The sequence below is a fragment of the Heloderma suspectum genome, chromosome 2, assembly GCF_057233095.1.
Source record: "Heloderma suspectum isolate Gila_16-S chromosome 2, 16-S_ref, whole genome shotgun sequence".
Lineage (NCBI taxonomy): Eukaryota > Metazoa > Chordata > Lepidosauria > Squamata > Helodermatidae > Heloderma > Heloderma suspectum.
The window spans coordinates 205952041-205969817 of NC_139459.1; the positions used below are offsets into that span (position 1 = coordinate 205952041).

Consider the following 17777-nt stretch of genomic DNA (forward strand, 5'->3'; position numbering starts at 1 on the left):
ATCCCCCCAAAGCTGCTATTAGCCCCTGATCATGTGAAGCTTCCATTGGTGCCAGTTGTGGCTCCAAGTTTTTGAGGGCCCTTGGGCCAGACACCCTCAGTGGTCCCCTTCCCTCTGTGGTTCCCCTTCTCACCAGTATTATGACCAGTATTGTCACCAGCTGCTGTCCTCCTCATCCTATTTCCCATGGTGGCTACCACTTGCTTGCTGGATCAGCAGAGAGCAAGCGAGCAAGTAGACAGTGGCATCTCTCTCCTCCTGACCACCACCACCACCACCGTTGTCTGGGACAGAGCAAGAAGCAGGTGAAGAAACAGGGTGTAATAGTGAAGAGGAGGAGCAACTCCAGGGGGCTCTTGTCAGTGGGCACCTGCTGGGGTGTGGACCCCCGGCAGGTGCCCTACCATGCCTTGACACCAGCCCCGATTGGCACCAATGGAAGCTATTCTTCTGGGGCTAATAACAGCTTCTCTGTATGTATGGTGGGTGGGTAGGAATTTCATCAGGACTGCAGTGGTGCTTGTCCTGATTGCCTCATCCCCTCCATGGCTGCCATTTAAAGAACAAAAGTCGGGCATGTTAAATGCTTACGCACATTTCATATCATGTCTAGTTTGGTTCTTTCTCTTTTCTAAAGGGTCCAACATTTCTCAGTGAGTCTCAAATCTCTGACCTATCTGTCATCTGGTTCTACATCATTAAGTTGTTATGCTAGTGCCCTGCACCTCTGACTAGGATTGCATGGACCACTTGCAGATTCTCGGATGTTCGTCTTCATGGTCTCTGTGCATCACACATATAGGCCCTGTGCCTGCATGGAGCCTCAATTCGGGATGCTTCTGTACCTGAGGAATTTTGGTGGGAACCCCTCCCCCACCATCCTAGTGTGCATGTCTCTAGTGGGTTCCCATTTATTCCCTCTGGTATCTTTTGATCGCCATTGCATGTGCCTGGTAGAGAGCTGCTCTCATCGTTTGCTGTCTTTAAAAGTGTTTTTCTGATGAAAAGGTGAGGTTTTTTCTATCAAGTATTTCTCTCTGTTCCCTTGTTATTTTAATTTCTTTTGTTTCACTAACTTCGCAATCGTCCTCACGGTCATATGGCCCTCAGGGCCCCCTTTTGAAAGTGCACCCGCTGCAGGGCAAAACTGGTGCCCTCAGATGGGCACTCTCTCTTCCTGTTCTGCTTTGGTGAGGGGCACGTAATTGAGGCTTGTCCTCACTGTAAAGCCTTTTTGAAGCAAACAAGAAGAAACAGGTCATATTGTTTAAAAGCCACACTTTGGAAAAGGGTGGTGGAATCGATAGAGGAGCCAAAAGATATGGCAACCTTGCCAGTTTTGCCCTCACACAACCCATGTGCCACACAGGAGCCTGCTGAAGGGTTGGGGTCGTCATCCCCTCAGCGTTGTACTCCACTGAGTACATAAGATCTCACCACTCTGGGCCAATCTTTGGGGCTTACACTGGCAAAAAGACTAACAAAAACAGCAAAAGTCTCTAAGCAGGCTAGTCTGTCTTCTTCACCCTCAAAAAACAAAGACAAAAAAGTAGGGATGTATGAAAGTCACTTACCTTTCCGCGGATTATGTTGGTGGGGGGGGGAGGTGTTCCATCCCTCCCACCCGGAATCCTTCACGGCCGGCTGTGCTCCGCGGCAGCTCTGTGGAGCAGCCTGCCAGGCCCAGGCCAGAGCTGTCCACAGCCGGATTTCCAGCTGCGGAGGGCTCTGGGTTAAAAAAAAAAAAACCGCGTACGCAAATGGCGGCGGCTACGGCCGCCACCATTTGCGTTCCTTATTTTTGTCCGTCTCAGTCTACGTAAATATTTACATAGACTATGATGGCAAAAATAAAGGGGAACGCAAATGGCGTAGCGGGCGCTATTTGCGTCCCTTTTTGATTCGCCGTTTTAGCCTATGTAAAAATTTACGTAGACTATGACGGCGAATCAAAAAGGGACGTAAATAGCGCCCGCTACGCTATTTGCGTTCCCCTTATTTTCGCCGTCTTAGTCTACGTAAATATTTACGTAGACTGAGACAGCCAAAAATAAGGAATGCAAATGGCGGCGGCTGTAGCCGCCGCCATTTGTGTACGCGTTTTTTTTTTTACCCAGCCATGATAGGCTACGTAAATCTTTACGTAGCTTATCACGTCTTGTAAAAAAAAAAAAAAAAACCCCGACAAGACTGCAAATGGCGGTGGCGGCAGCCGGTCGGAAGACCAGCCGCCGCCGCCTGGAACATCCGCCCCAGGTAAGTCTCGTCCCGGGGGGGATCCGCAGGGGGGCGGGGGGGTGGCAGGCCTTTCCGCCACAGATTTTGAGGGGCCGAATGCACTCGGCCTCACCGAGATCCGTGGCAGAATTCTCTGCCATCCCTACAAAAAAGACTTCGAAGGAGTCGTATGATTTTGCTCAGGATCAAACATCAGGACCCTCGTGTCTTTGTGAATCTGCACGAGCTCCTTGTGACTGGGATCGGTCCATACAGGCTACGTTGGCCAGAGCTCCGACTCAGGATGAAGAGCTGACCATCTTGCTCGTTTCGGTGCACACCTCTTGGGAATGACAGTAGGGGTGCACGAAAGTCACTTACCTGGTCTCGCAGCTTGCTTCGCGGTGGGGGGGAGGCGCTTCGCTGCTCCTCCCAAAGTTCAGAAATTCTCCCCCATCCCTAAATGACAGCAACCCCCACTATAGGCTATGTTGCCCACTGCTCTGCCAGTGCCTTCTAGTCGGATGCAATTGCTTTTACCAACAGTGTTACCCGCTATTCCGCCTATGTTATTCTCACCCAACAGTGAATCTTAGGTAGGAGAGGGAAACCATCCTGATAACATCTATGTCAGAAGGTGAGATCTGGACCCGTCCCTAACAGAACCAGTCCCTGTACCACCTTGTTATTATGGGTTCAAAAGCCATGGTACAGCCCGTAACGGCTGCCCATGTTCACTGGAGTCAGTGTGGTCATGTACCTCCAGTACAAGAGGTCATGCCCCCAGTTTTTATGAGTGAAGCCAATATTTGGAACGGTCTAGAACGCCATTCAGCATGAGACATGCGGTACAGGAGACACTAGGACTGGGTTGACTACTATAAAGAGCCATATGTCTAGTACCATTTTTGCCATCCTGACCCTCCCTACTGGGGAGAAAGTTGGTACCATCGACACCCATTGGCTACAGTGTTGAAACCTCCAGACCAAACGGTCCTTCCCTACCTTTGGTGCCATTTATGCTGCCTATTCAGCGGCCACCACCAGTTCAGCAGCAAGACATTCAGCCCACTGTCAGGGTGGAAACTGAGCCCATAGAGCCCCAGAGCAGTTCTGATTCTGAGGAGGAACAGCAATCTGTGGGAGAGGAGCTTGCTCATCTCTCACAAGCACAGCGGCTGGCAGAGATTCCTCCTGCCAGCACTCCTGGGAGAGATAGTGACCCTGGCAGTGAGAGAGCGCTGGAGGGGGGCTTGCTGGACGCTCGGTGCAGATGCAGGGAGCGACGGCAGATGGAAGGTGCCGAAAGGAGGCGCTCCACTCGTTTGGTGCTAAAACAACGGTCGCGTCCCGAGGACCCAAGGGAAAGAAGGAGGATCTGTCCATAGCCCATAAGTTCAGAGTCTTCCCGCGATTCTCCTTCAAACGGGGACCAACTGCCTTACCTGGAGCTTAGGCTGCTCTGCTATCTACCCCTGCGCTTACTTGGGAGAAGACTATATTCCTCCACAGTGATGGGCCTTAAAATATCAAACTACCAGGCAGCAATGTTGGGATACAAGCTATTGCTATGGGACAAAGTAGGCTATCTTCTTGAGCATCTTCCAGATGATAAGAAGGAGCTGGGTTGCCTCTTCCAATCAGAGATTCTGAAGCTGTCCAGACAGCAAATAAATGCATCACACCACCAGGTTCATTGCAACTAAAGGTGCTAGTTGGATCCATAGCCCTTTGTCACCACGCCTGGTTGAAATCGTCCGGTCTTCCACAGGAAACCAGGAGCCATATCAAGTACTTACCCTTTGTTGTTTTTTCAACACAAAACTGATTATGCCCTCGATTTGGTACAGAAGACCCATACCATGGTGTGTTGTATGGGTTTTATGTTGCAGCAGCCTCCCAGGCAATGGCACTGGTTTTTCAGTCATCTGCTGCTCAGTACCAACCTTATCAGCCAGCTAAAACACAACAACATCAACAACAATGGTCACAGGCAGGGAAGTTGGGGAAACCATTCCCAACTTCAAAATTCCACAATTATCGCAGGAAACACAACAGCAGAAGTAAGCAGCACGTTTGACTTGGTTCTTGCCATCCTTCCTCGCCTTGTGGCCCAAGCACCCATTTTTGGAACACGCCTGTCTGCTTTTCATTCAGCTTGGTGCAACATCACATCAGACTCCTGGGTCCTTGCAATAGTCCAGAGGGGCTACCGTATTGATTTTGATACCCTCCTCCCTCTCGGTACCATGCTGGTGAGTACTCCATTCCCGGTCCTCCATACCAGAGTTCAAACCCTCCTTGAGAAAGGCGCAATAGAGCCTGTCCCTTGAACTCAACTTCAGGATAGGTTCTACTCAAGGTACCATTTGGTACAAAAGAACGATGGAAGGCTTCAGCTGATCATGCACCTTCAACAACTGAACGTGTTTATCTCACCCAGGAAGTTCCACATGGTTTCTCTGGTGTCTGTCCTGCCTTTCTTCTCTCAAAGATTGGTTCACCTCTATCAACCTCAAGGATGCCTACTTTCACATCGCCATAGACGAATCACAACAACGCTACCTCTGCTTTGCCATCGGTACTGATGCCTACCAATTCCTGGTGCTACCGTTTGGTTTTGCCACTGCTCCGAGAGTATTCACAAAGTGCATGGCAGTGGTCTGCTCCTACCTGCAACTGCAAGGCATAGAGGTCTAGCCATACATAGATGATTAGCTGTTGGTGGTGTCAATGAAAGATCAACTTCTTTGGTTGATAAAGGTGACCTGCCATCTAGGAATCTTGCAGGAGTCCGACAGGGGGATGGACTCTGGTGGACACCCCCCAGCTTAGCCCCATGGACCCTGCTCGCCGAGCTGCTGCCACTTACTGGACCCATTTGCTGGCTGCTTGCATGTCCCCTTAGCAAGGTGCCATTTTGCACAAAATGGCAGCTTGGAGTCTTATAGAAAAGTAATGTTGTGTAAATGGCACCTTTACAGCTGCCATTTATGTAACATTACTTTTCTGTAAAACCCTGAGCCACCATTTTGTGCAAAATGGCAGCTGCCAGAGTCCCTGTTGCCACCTGCCAACCCCTTGTTCTTTCCTCCTTGCAAGAAGACCATGAGGGGTTGCCAGGTGGTGGGGGCAGGAGTCCTGTTGCCGCCTACCAACCGCTCATTCTCTCCTTGCAAGGAGGAGAGAACAAGGGGTTGGTGGGCAGTGATGGGGACTCTGGCAGGCACCATTTTGTGCAAAATGGCGGCTTGGGGTTTTACAGAAAAGTAATGTTACATAAATGGCGGCCATAAACTGTTGTTGCATATTTGAACAAACAGGGAGGCACCAGATCTCTCTCATTGCTCAGCCTTATGCTCCAGATTTTCGACTGGTGCATAGCCATCGAATCAGACTTGTGGCAAGGGATGGGGGAGAATTTCTCCCCGAAACTTCGGGGGGCCGAGCACCAATGCATTCGGTCCTCCGAAGGTTGTTCGGGGAGAAATTCTCTGCCCCTCCGCCCCCCCCCCCGGGATGGGACTTACCTTTCACGAATGTCCCTCCTGGTGGCGGGTCCCGGCGGTGGTTCGGCAGGTCTTCGTCAGGGCATTTCATTTTCCAGCATACATAGAATCATAGAAGAGTAGGGTTGGAAGGGGCCTACAAGGCCATCGAGTCCAATCCCCTGCTCAATGCAGGAATCCAGGTCAGAGCATCCCTGACAGATGGCTGTCCAGTCTTGTCTTGAATCCCTCCAGTGTAGGAGAGCCCACTACCTCCCTAGGTAATTAGTTCCATTGTTGTATTGCTCTAACAGTCAGGAAGTTTTTCCTGATGTTCAGCCGGAATCTGGCTTCCTGTAACTTGAGCCCATTCTTCCATGTCCTGTACTCTGGGATGATCAAGAAGAGATGCTGGCCTTCCTCTCTGTGACAACCTTTCAAGTAATTGAAGAACGCTATCATATCTCCCCTCAGTCTTCTCTTCTCAAGGCTAAACATGCCTAGTTCTTTCAGTCTCTCTTCATAGGGCTTTGTTTCCAGTCCCCTGATCATCTTTGTTGCCCTCCTCTGAACCCTCTCCAGTTTGTCTGCATCCTTCTTCAAGTGTGGTGCCCAGAACTGGACACAGTACTCCAGATGAGGCCTAACCAGTGCTGAGTAGAGGGGAACTAGTACTTCTTTCTAATGGAAGCTATGCTTCTATTAATGCAGCCCAAAATAACATTTGCCCTTTTTGCCGCCACATCACATTGTTGGCTCATATTCAGCTTGTGATCTACAACAATTCCAAGATCCTTCTTGCTTGTAGTGTTGTTGAGCCACGTATCCCCCATCTTGTAACTGTGCATTTGGTTTCTTAGGATACCATGAATGTGCTGATGAGGCAAAAGATCCTTCGTATTCTCATATTCTTTGATCTCATACTTCTTTCAGTAGTTGAAATGCTGGTCAATGGTTGGTTCTCTCTCTCTCTCTCTCTCTCTCTCTCTCTCTCTCTCTCTCAGTCAGAGACCTGTTATACTCTGGTACACAAGGAGAGAGACCACTTAATGGCTCAATGTGGCCAATTTTCAGGACACTTTGCATTTAAAATCGATCATATCTGTGTGTACTTGGAAGCCAACAGCTGATACAGGTCCAGTGGATATAACTTTGGCATGTGCTTTCCCAGTTACAATATAATTTGTATGGCCCAAGGATGCATGCAGGACCCTTGGAGAAGTGAGGCCTACCATTTGTGTGCTGGACGTTTGCCCTTCCTGTCTTATAACAGCAGCCATGAAGAGACTAGCTGAGTGGGTAAGGGTAGTGGTGAGCACCTCTTTATGGCAAGGTGTGAATCCATCTTACCTAAAACAGGTGGTGGTAAGACCTTCATTTAAAAAAAAAACCCCAAACCCTCCCTGTATCCCACAGTATTGGATAATTTCCAGCTGATCTCCAATATTCTATTCTTGGGCAAGGTGCTGGAGTGTGTGGCGGCTTCTCAATTCCAGGGATTTCTAGATGATGCGGATTATCTAGATACATTTCAGTCTGGCTTCAGGCCTGGTTAACGGACAGAGATTGCTTTGGTTGCCTTGGTGGGTGATTTATGCTGGAAACTTGACAGGGGGAGGCCTGTTAGTTCTGCTGGACCCCTTGGCAGTTTCCAATGCCATCGACCATGGTATCCTTCTGTGGCCTATAACTGATAGGGGACTGGGAGGCACTGTTTTACTGTGGGTCTGGTCCCTCTTGGAGGGATGATCTCAGAAGCTGGTGCTCAGGGATTCCTGTTTCATGCTATGGCCATTGGCCTGTGGTGTCTCTCAGGGTTCTTACCCCCCTGCTATTTAACATATACATGAAACCAGTGGGAGACATTGTCCGAAGTTTTGGCTTTGGTCCCACCAGTGTGCTGATGACACCCAAATCTCTCTCTCCTTTCCATCCAAAACTAAGGAAGCTGTTCTAGTTCTAAATCTGATACTGGTAATGGACTGGCTGAAGGCAAACAAATTGAAGCTTAATCCAGACAAGACAGAAGTATTCCTGATCAAGTCAAAAGGCAGATCGGGGAACAGAGATGGTTCACAGTTTAAGTGTACTCTTGGCCTCGACGCTGAACCTGGATGCCTGGGTTTCAACAGTGACCAGGAATGTCTTTGCGCAGCTGAGGCTAGTGTGCCAGCTGCACCTGTTCCTAGAAATGTCTGATCTGGCCAAGGTCACAGATGTCTTAGTTACATCTCATTTGGACTACTGTAACTCACTGTATGTGGGGGCTGCCTTCCAAAAGGGTTAAGAAACTTCAGCTGGTCTAGAATGCTGTGGCCTGACTGTTGACCAGTGCTGATCAAAGGGAGCACATGACACCTTGTTACAACAGCTTCACTGGCTACTGGTCTGTTTCCATGCAGAATTCGAAATGCTGGTTATGACCTACAAAACGCTATATGGCTTGGGATCAGGCTACCTGAAAGACCGCCTTCTCCCATATGAGCTTGCCTGGGTCTTAAGATCTTCAGCAGAGGCCTGTCTTTCAGTACCGCATTTGGTGGTGATGTGAGAGAGGGCTTTCCCAGTGACCACTCACAGCCTGTGGAACTCCCTGTCAAAGAAGGCTAGGTTTGTTCCCTCTTTGCTCTCCTTCTGCTGGCAGGCAAAGACCTTTTTATTTAAGCAGGCCGTTGGTGTGTAAGTGGGTCTGTTGGGTTGGCACGGTTTATATTCTGTTATTGTTGTGTTTTACTGCATTTGTTTTAATGCATTATTCTTTTAATCCAGTTTAATTTATGACTGTAAGCCACCTTGAGTGCCATTTTTCTTGGTAAAAAGGCAAGGTACAAATCAAATAAAGAATAATAATCAATTAAAGTTTAATCAGCCAACTTAAAGGTCTCTAATGGATTGACAGTCCTACCCTGTGAATACTTTATACAGTAGTATACATTCGGAACAACAATATGGTGTGTCAGATCACCCAGGGAAAGCCTGCAATAGTGTTCTGCATTAACTTCTGCGTTAATTACATTTTGTGACCTTATGTTGTATGCTGATCCCTCCCTCCCGCAGGTGCCTTGGTCCTATTCAGTATCTGAAAAGCAAATTTGGCAAAAACTGTTTGCTGCAAATAATAGTAAAGGGAGTTGAGCAAGGTGAGCTTCTGAATACTCAAATTCTTCAGATGTTCCCACATGCAGCTCATCAAGAAAGGTAACTGAAAAACCTGTTCACAATTTGCTTACAAAATGTCTTAGATTTTAGTTAGCACATTCTGTGTTCTTGTTTGATTTGCATTGCTTTTTATTTAACCTTCCTGGCCTTTAGGGGATGGATTGGATTAATGAGATCTGGAGCAAATACCTGCCTGTGCCATCATTTCACTCAACCGTCTAGGTCAGCCTTCACTAACCTGGTGCCCTCCAGATGTGTTGGACTACAGCTCCCATAATGCTGTAGTCCAAGTTGTCCAAAACATCTGGAGGGCACCAGGTTGGGGAAGGCTGGCCTAGGTCCCAACTATTAACACATATTCCTACCACATAGGTTAATACCACCTATTATCACTACCACATGCTAAGCAGGAGTTGTTAGTTCTGGGGATAAACTCATATGCCCCAATCCATCTGGCTTCTGTGTGTGTATCTGACGCTGGAAGAGGAACCATGCGTGTAGCTCCCTTCCCAACCCACCAGCCCATGCTGTACACATGGAACCCTTTTAAAAAGCTGGAGTCTTGCTGATAAGCTTTTCAGGAGAAAAAGCTGTGTGTGCATGTGTGTGTACACAAGTGTGCATGCTGGATTCAATCTCCCTGTTCACCTTCCCTGCCAACTTGGACCTTCGTTCCTTCTCTGCTTCCCTACCAAAGTGATTTCTCTGCTCAAACTCTTTTGGATCCAAGCTATACTGGCAGGCATACTAGGCTGTTGTTTTTCCTCCTCCTAGGATATCCAGTTTGTTGGTCTACAAGATCCCAATGGAAGATGCACTGCCTCTGTCAAAAGCCTTCTCCATGCTAGAGGAAGGTACGTTTGAACTATGCAACTATTTGTAAGTGAAGATACTTAAGGCCCAGTTTGGATGGCACTGTCCCTTCCCTTCCCCCTATGCACAGCGGGGAAGAAAGATCACACCTTCCTTCTCACTCTGCCTCCAGCATCTCTGGACATCCAGATACAGGTGTAGAATGTGAAGAGGGTATACATATGCAACATCCAGCACATAACGGAATGGGTAGATGCATGTTGGATTTTACATATGTGTGCCCTCTTCAAACATTACACTCACATATGGACATCTGGGGGTCCTGGAGGTAGAGAAAATGCACCCTGTGGACGAGGCGTGAAGGCCTGATCTTGCTCCCCACTGTGAAAAACGGAAGGCAAGGGAAAGCATCATCCCAAAGAGGCCAAAGTCAACAGAACATAATTGGTTTAATTTTATGTCCTCACAGCTAAACGAAGCTTCAACTTTGAGGAGTATAGCTTTTCTTTGAATACTTTGGAACAGGTAATGTCTATTTAAAATATGAATAAAAAATGGTGGTATTTGCAGTGGTGGAAAATGACCTTACCCCAAACTGGAAGTTTTAATCTTCATGGCTGAAAACCATATTCAACAGAAGTCAGCTTCCACATGTGCATCTTCTGCTAGATTGGGAATCAAGTGCAAAACAAGAGCTGTGCATGTTCCCTGTCCCTCCTGTGCTGGATCTCTGCATCCAGAACTATGGGCCCCATCCACTGTATTGGAAACTGTGTACTTCAACATTTTTCGAGATGCTGGTGACCTCCTCCTCAGCCAAGCTCAGACAGAAATAACTGTGGGGGATCATTAGAGCCCAATGATGGGGAACCTCTTTCAGTCTGGGGGCCAAATTCAGTTTCAGATAAGTGCTCTAGGGCCTCATTCCAGTGTTGGGCAAGGCTGAAGGTAAAGGAGGTGAAGCCAGAGGCTGAAGGGGTGGGCCAAAATGCAAAACCAAAAATAACTCTTAATGTGGCTGAATAAACAATTTTTTTATTGTATCCATTAGGTTTTCCTAGAACTTTGCAGAGAGCAAGAGCTAGAGTATTTTGATACAGCTCTGGATACAACTTTTGAATGGAAACAACTGCATGGGGCTGATCTCTAAGTTGTTAATAATAGCTCAGCTGAAATGACAGTGTTTACCAAAGTGCTGATGTCTTGAACGGAGGAGGATCTAAGGCAGATGGCCCACAGCAGATGTTCCCTGCATTCTGTCTTGTCTAGTTTGGCCTTTAGACTGGAAGCCCCTTGGGGCAAGGACACTGCAGTTCATACAGCCCTCTGTATGCTAACAGGTCTGTGTGAGTAACACCCATAGTAGTCATATGTTTGCTATGTTTTTCAGAAAAAGACTGAAATTGGGGTAGGGGGCAGGGGAGAAAAAATGCAATATTTTAAAGTGTATTCTATATACCTTAGCACATACAATTATACTATTGATATAGATTTGAAAAGTGTAAATGCCTTAATTCATTCACATAATTCTGGTTATTATGCAAATAATAATTTCAAATATACCCAGTGTTAAGAGATGGGTCAGTAACCCATCCCCAAGATACCGAGCATCTGTTCCCCTTGCCCGCCTTATTTTGCAAACTAGCAAAAGCTAATAACGTATCATCAAAACTATAGTAAAAAAGAGGAATTAATTAATTCCTTAGCACTAATTAACATATATTTATTAATGGGTTAATAAAATTGCACCCACCAGGGGCGTTGCTAGGTTCTTAAAAGATCCGGGGCACAGGCCCATAACACAAATTTGCATGCATATATGTATGTACAGTACGTATGTATATGTAATATATATCAGTCTAAGCGCACCTCATATGTGTGTGTGTGTGTGTATGATGTGCTTGTGTATGTGTATAGATTACATACATACATATACATACGAAGTATGCACTGCCCCCCTCACCTCACTTCAACTCAGGCCCTGATTCAGCATTTTGGAAAACATCACACTTCTGCTCTGCACCAAACCAGAGTCAAAGTTCAGAAAAATGAGTCTTTATGCTTCCTGTTGACTACCATGGGAAATTAGAAAAAAACTCTTAACTTTTTTCTCTTGGTCAGAACTGGATGATAATTTCAGGCATAGTAGCCCCCTAGAAGGGGATTACACCTGCCCAATGTCAGAAAAATAGGTGTAGGGTTTATATTTTGATTTTCTTTTGAAGGGAACTGCCAATAACATTTTTATTACTTGGAAGAACTGGATAAACATTTCAAGATTCATTGCCCCATCAGAGGAGATCAAGTCTGCCAAATTTCAGAATGCTAGCCACAAGGGTTTTTGTGCAAGGGTGGCCTTGACATTTTGCAGTCTCCAAAAGAGGACATACTTATCTCCCTGTTTTCCTTGTGGCCCATTGTTCTGAAAGCTACAGACAGCCTAGAGGTGTCTCTAAGTAAGAAACCAGTAAAGTTTCAGAAGCATAGGTACAGCAGTTCATGTAGAAGGGAGTTCTCTAATTTGGGGGAGGGAGGGATTTGCTTTCCCTTCCCCAATAGTTTTTGGGTAAGTTTATATGAAAATGAGCAGGTCATTAGAGGTGCCCCCCAGCCAAGACACCTGCAAAATTCCTGAAGGATATACATGCGTGCAAATTTAGAATTACTAGAATTTATTTACTTTTCACCAATGTTAGCAGCAGGGGAACATGGGTGGGAAGGTACTATAGCACTCATGTCCTGCTTGTGGGTTTCCCTTGGGCAACTGGTTGGCCACTGTGTGAACAGAATGCTGGACTAGATGGACCTTGGTCTGATGCAGCATGGCTCTTCTTATGTTCTTAAATAGAGAGTGCCTCTGAGCATATGCAGAATGCTTTTCTTTCAGCACTGAGCACTTACATTCTCCCCCTACCAATTCTATTCCCCTCCATGCAAACATCCCTCCTCATCCTACCATCCTCCAGCAACTCTTCATAAAAACAGATGTCTTGTTTCGAGCAATTCTTCTCTACCTCCTCCTTGTTATGCACAAGCTCTCATTGTATCTTCCTCCCCGTAACTTCATTTGTGCCAAGACTTCACCAAGATCCAGCCAATGAATCTATTTTCAAAACTAGGGCTAAGTTATGGAGAAACTCTGAGCATGTACTAAGTGCCTTTCCCTCACCACTGAAGCTAGAGTTCATGCAACCCCCCCCCCCACACACACAAATGAGAAAACATGCACAGGACTGAGCTGAAAGGGTAGTCAATTCATTAGACAGAATTGGGTAGGCACTGTATTAAGCTTGCAGTACCATGCTCACAACTCAGGACTTATTTGTGAGTAAACATGTAGAACATCAGGGTGCAAACCTCCCTGCAAAAGTAACTTGTGCTGGAATCTTATGCACACTTTCCAGAGGTTAAGCCTCATTAAACATGATGGGGCTTCTGAGTAGGCATACATAGGCTTGTATAAATGAGCAGTATTTATCTCCCCTCCACTTAAAAAACCCCAAACTCCTATTTTTATTAAAGCTTTCTGTTCATAGGAACATAGGAAGCTGCCTTATACTGAGTCAGACCCTGGGTCCATCTAGCCCAGTATTGTTGACACTGACAGGCAGCAGCAGTTTTCCAGGGTTTCAGGACAGATTCTTTCGTAGCTTTACCTGGAGATGATGCTGGGGATTGAACCTGGGACCTTCTGCATACCAAGCATGTGCTCTATCACTGAGATACAGCCCTTCTTATTGCCGGATAATGGCAACTGACAAACCAAACAGCCCCAGATTTGTTTCTCTACCACCATGTGAACCCACTTTTCTCAAAGACTTGAGAGAGAAGGAGAAAACCCAACCCTCTTGTCTGTTTGTATAAAGTCAAATACAGTTCAGAACTTCTCTTGCCCACCAAAGAGAATTCTCTTTAAGAGTTCCCCAAGATATGCTCTGAGTGGAATAAAGAAGAGAAAGAAAAAACAGGATAGAGGAAGGAAGAAGAAAAGTGATTGGAAATGCGTGGGGGTGGGGGTGGGGATAGAGAGAATTCCCTAAGCCAAGTGGCACCTTTCAGAGAGGTAGTACTTCAGAGGAATTTAGGAAGCTGTGGAGGGTTTGTAAGGATTGCACACACTGAACTTTATGAGGCGAGGTGACTGAGGGCTTTTTCTAGCTTTTTAAAAACTAGAACTTATTTAAAAGCCTCAGCTATTTAAAAGCCTCCTCAATCATGATACCACATAGTCCTAACTCTCCTTTTGGAATAATTTGAGTCCTACAGCTCTTTAGGAGAAATTAAAGTGGAGGGGAAGAAAGAAGTTTGTGGAGGCTGATTGGATCCTTTGCTGTACTTGAAGCTACTAAACTTCCACAGAACCCAAAGGTTCCAGTTCGGGGCAGTAAAACCAGGTGTTGTGTGAAATACCAGTATTTCACATGGAGCTCTTTCTTCCCTTCTCCCTCTTCAAAATGTCATTGCAAGCAAGCTCCCAAAAGTGGGCATGTAAGAGCAGACTGGTAGGGGGAGAGAGGTTTTTTGCGCCTTAAAAAAAAACCTACATCAGAGATTAGGGATAGTGACCTCCTAATGGTCACCTTAAACACCTTCTGATTAGGATCTCTAATCCGCTGTGTGACAGTTTTTTATGGTGATTACATCTGGCACTTCACCCATCCTCCATGATTTCTCAAAGATAACAGACAGTGGTTCTGAGAGTTCTTCTGCTTGTTCCTTTATTACTCTAGGATGCAGTTCATGTGGCCCTGGAGATTTGAACTCATTCCAAGTAATTAGGTGTTCCTTGACCATATGCCTATCAATCTCAAGCTGCAATCCTGCCCCTTCAGCCTGTACTTCGCCTTTGCCAGGGGCGTCATAAACCATATTTCGGGAGAAGACTGTCAGGAGCGCCCTGGCGGCCTCTGTCAGTCTACTCCAATAGCTAACTCAAGACACAGACAAAAGGATTATTTTCAAGGCTTTAATCCTTTTACAACTTAATGACTCTTATAGATGCTAATCACCTGCGACTAAGCAAGGAACAGCAGAGTAGCCTATGCTCCAGGTTAGGCAGTTGGTCCCCATTTGAAGGAGAATCATGGGAAGACCCTGAACTCATTGGCTAAGGAGAGATCCTCCCTCTTTCCCTTGGGTCCATGGGACACGGCCGTTGCTTGCGTGCCAAACGAGCGCTATGCCTCCTTTCCGCACCCTCCAGCTGTTGTCGCTCCCGCCGTCGGCATCAAGCGTCCAGCAAGCCCCCCTCCCGCACTCTCTCGCTGCCAGGGTCACTATCTCAGGAATGCTGGCAGGAGGAATCTCTGCCAGCTGCTGTGGCTGTGAGAGATGAGCGCGCTCCTCTCCCACAGATTGCTGTTCCTCCTCAGAATCAGAACTGCTCTGGGGTTCTATTGGCTCAGTTTCCACCCTGACAAAGACTGAGCCAAAGTAGGAATTGAACACCTCTGCCCTTTCTTTGTCATCTGTTATCATTTTGCCATCCTCATTGAATAGCTGAACCACCATTTCTTTCCTCTGCCTTTTACTAGGGAGAGGGCCTTTTCTGTGGTGGCCCCCACTCTGTGGAACTCCCTCCCTAGGGAACTCCGTTATGCCCCCTCTTTAATGAGCTTCCGTCGTGCATTAAAAACGTGGTTGTTCAGGCAGGCATTTGGGGTGGGTTAGGGTATTTTAGAAAATGTTTTTATGGTAGAATTTTATTGTTTTAAACTGTTTTATTGTATGTTGTACATCGCCCAGAGTGGCTGGGTGACCAGCCAGATGGGCGATTAATAAATTTAATAATAAATAAAAAATAAAATACTATGCACATATCTGAAGAAAGCCTTTTTGTTGCTTTTAGCATCCCTCGCTAATCTCAGCTCGTTCTCAGCTTTAGCCTTCCTGACACCATCCCTGCAATTCTGTCCTACTTGCCTGTACTCTTCCTTTGATGCTTGTCCTTCCTTCCACTTCCTATATGCGTCCTTTTTGGTTTTCAGGTCTTCTCTAAGCTTTTCGTGAAGCCACATTGGCTTCTTCTGCTATCTTCTGCCTTTTTTTCTTGTTGGAATTGTTTGTAATTGTGCCTTTAGAATTTCCTATTTTAAAAACTCCCACCCATCTTGGACTCCTTTTCTCATTAGAGTCGCTTCACATGGGACCTTACTTATGATTGTTCTGAGTTTATTAAAATCAGCTTTCCTAAAATCCAGGGTATGCGTTTGACACTACACTTGGCTTTTGCTTCCCCTAGAACCAAGAACTCAAGTGCAACATGGTCGCTTTCCCCCAGAGTTCCTGTAACTGCTACTTTATCCACTAAATGATCCTCATCTTCTCCTTGATTGGGTGATCGCTCCTTAAAACTGTTTTATATTATTTCATTTATACTCTTTCATTCGCCTAATCAAGCTTTCTTACTATCAATAAGGATTCTTCTTACTACAACCTTTGAATTCCTTTCTAAAAGTTTGCTCTCTGTCCCTTCCTCCTCCTTTCTAATTCATGGAATTGGCCTGGATCACTGTGACGCTGAAAGTACCTTGAATTGTAAATATCCTGAATGTAACCTCTCTACCCAAAATATTTGGGTGACATCATGGAGGACATTGTGAAATGTGAAAAGGTTAATGTGACAACAATTCTGTGTAATATTCATATGAAACATTCTAGCCCAGGTCAGGAAAGTGGGTGGGGAGATTGTGAATGGTGAGTGGTTTTATTGCAGAAAGGCCTAATGGGGGTGCTTTGGTATATGCCAAAGATTGCCACAGTGTCAGTTAAGATTAGAAAGATGGAGATAGGCCAATAAAGAGGGGCATCAACAGATGTTTTAATACAAAGAACAGTACTCTCCAGGTTGTAGAGGTGTTGGGGAATCAGAAGGATGTGTCAATCTGTCAGTAACAACCATCAGTCTTGGAATTTGGGATCAGCAAAGAACATGTCCAGCCCCTCTTTGATGCCATAGGCCCCAACCAAGGAACAAGAGTATAAAACCCCTGAGCTTGCCAGTGTTAAGGAGGGGCAGGGTTGCATCTGGATTGTTGCATGTGCCGCATACCAACAATACCCTTGATCCACAGGACATGTGTCAAGTGCTCTGGCCAAGTGCTTGGCAGTGTGTAGTGAGTATGTGTTGGGTAGAATTCAGGGAACAGGATTTTACCAACCAGGGCACAGATAAGGTGCAGTTATCTTTGCACTGTCATGCTCACTGTTTCGGAGGTTTTCATACAGACAGCAGGTTCTGGCTTGAGCCTGGCTGACACTGTGTGCCCGTTGCACCGTCAGCAGGCTCTGGCGTGAGCTTGGCTGCAGGGAAGCTGTGCAACAAACAGAGACTAACTGTATATTTAGTCATTTAATGCACCATGTTTGGGAAGCTAAGTTGTGACCAAGGAGCGTATAATTCTTTGAGGTATTTGTAACTAAGTTTGTAACTACAGGGTGCACTGCATCTTAAGCCTCAGATAGCTTGCAACTCTCTGGGGAGGCTCAGCTGTTGTTTGTTTCTTTATTGTCAATAAATCGCCTTTTGCTTTCAGCTACGTTGGTTGTGTGTGTCCTATGTCCACCACAAAAGATCCCAAACTCCTCAGCCTGATCAACTAACGGGTTCTGGGTATAAATTAAAATTAAACTCATACCCTAAGGGACACCACAAGCTCATACCCTGAATAGAACAGGAATCCCCCAGCACCACTTTTGAGATCAACCCTCCAAAAAGGACCAGAGCCACAGTATAACAGTGCCTCCCAGTCCCATCTCAGACAGGTGCCTCAGAAGGTTACCATAGTTGATGGTATCAAAAGCTGCTAAGAGGTCCAGCAAAACCAACAGGAACACACTCCACCTGTCCAGTTCCCAGCATAAATCGTCCAGGGGGTTGGACTCGATGGTCTTATCAGCCCCTTCCAACCCTACTATTCTATGATTCACTAAGGGCACAATCCTCTGGCCACTAGACAGGCCATAGGATTTTTTTATTTCTGGGAAATGAGCTCAGAGCCAGAAAACTCACCCCCCACCTCCTCATAGGCAGTGTGATTTGTCCCCAGCTCAGCACTGAGGGTGAAAAGGGGGTGTTCCCAGGGAAGGGGAGGGCAGGAG

The 17777-nt window shown here is 46.4% G+C and overlaps 1 protein-coding gene across 2 annotated transcripts in view; it reads left to right on the forward strand.

The window, feature by feature from the left end:
- Positions 1-17210, forward strand: part of LOC146353866 (ATP-binding cassette sub-family A member 10-like) — a 28490-nt gene extending 11280 nt beyond the window's left edge. Inside the window, exons 3-6 of one of the 2 annotated variants that reach the window (XM_084832335.1) lie at positions 8763-8903; positions 9639-9718; positions 10147-10202; positions 10729-11171. In XM_084832335.1, the coding sequence (XP_084688461.1) occupies positions 8875-8903; positions 9639-9718; positions 10147-10202; positions 10729-10827 (264 nt within the window). In that variant the 5' untranslated portion in view covers positions 8763-8874 and the 3' untranslated portion in view covers positions 10828-11171. Of the gene's footprint in view, positions 1-8762; positions 8904-9638; positions 9719-10146; positions 10203-10728 lie in introns of both variants that reach the window. The other variant, XM_084832336.1, reaches the window with a different exon arrangement.
- The last annotated feature ends 567 nt before the right edge of the window (positions 17211-17777 follow it).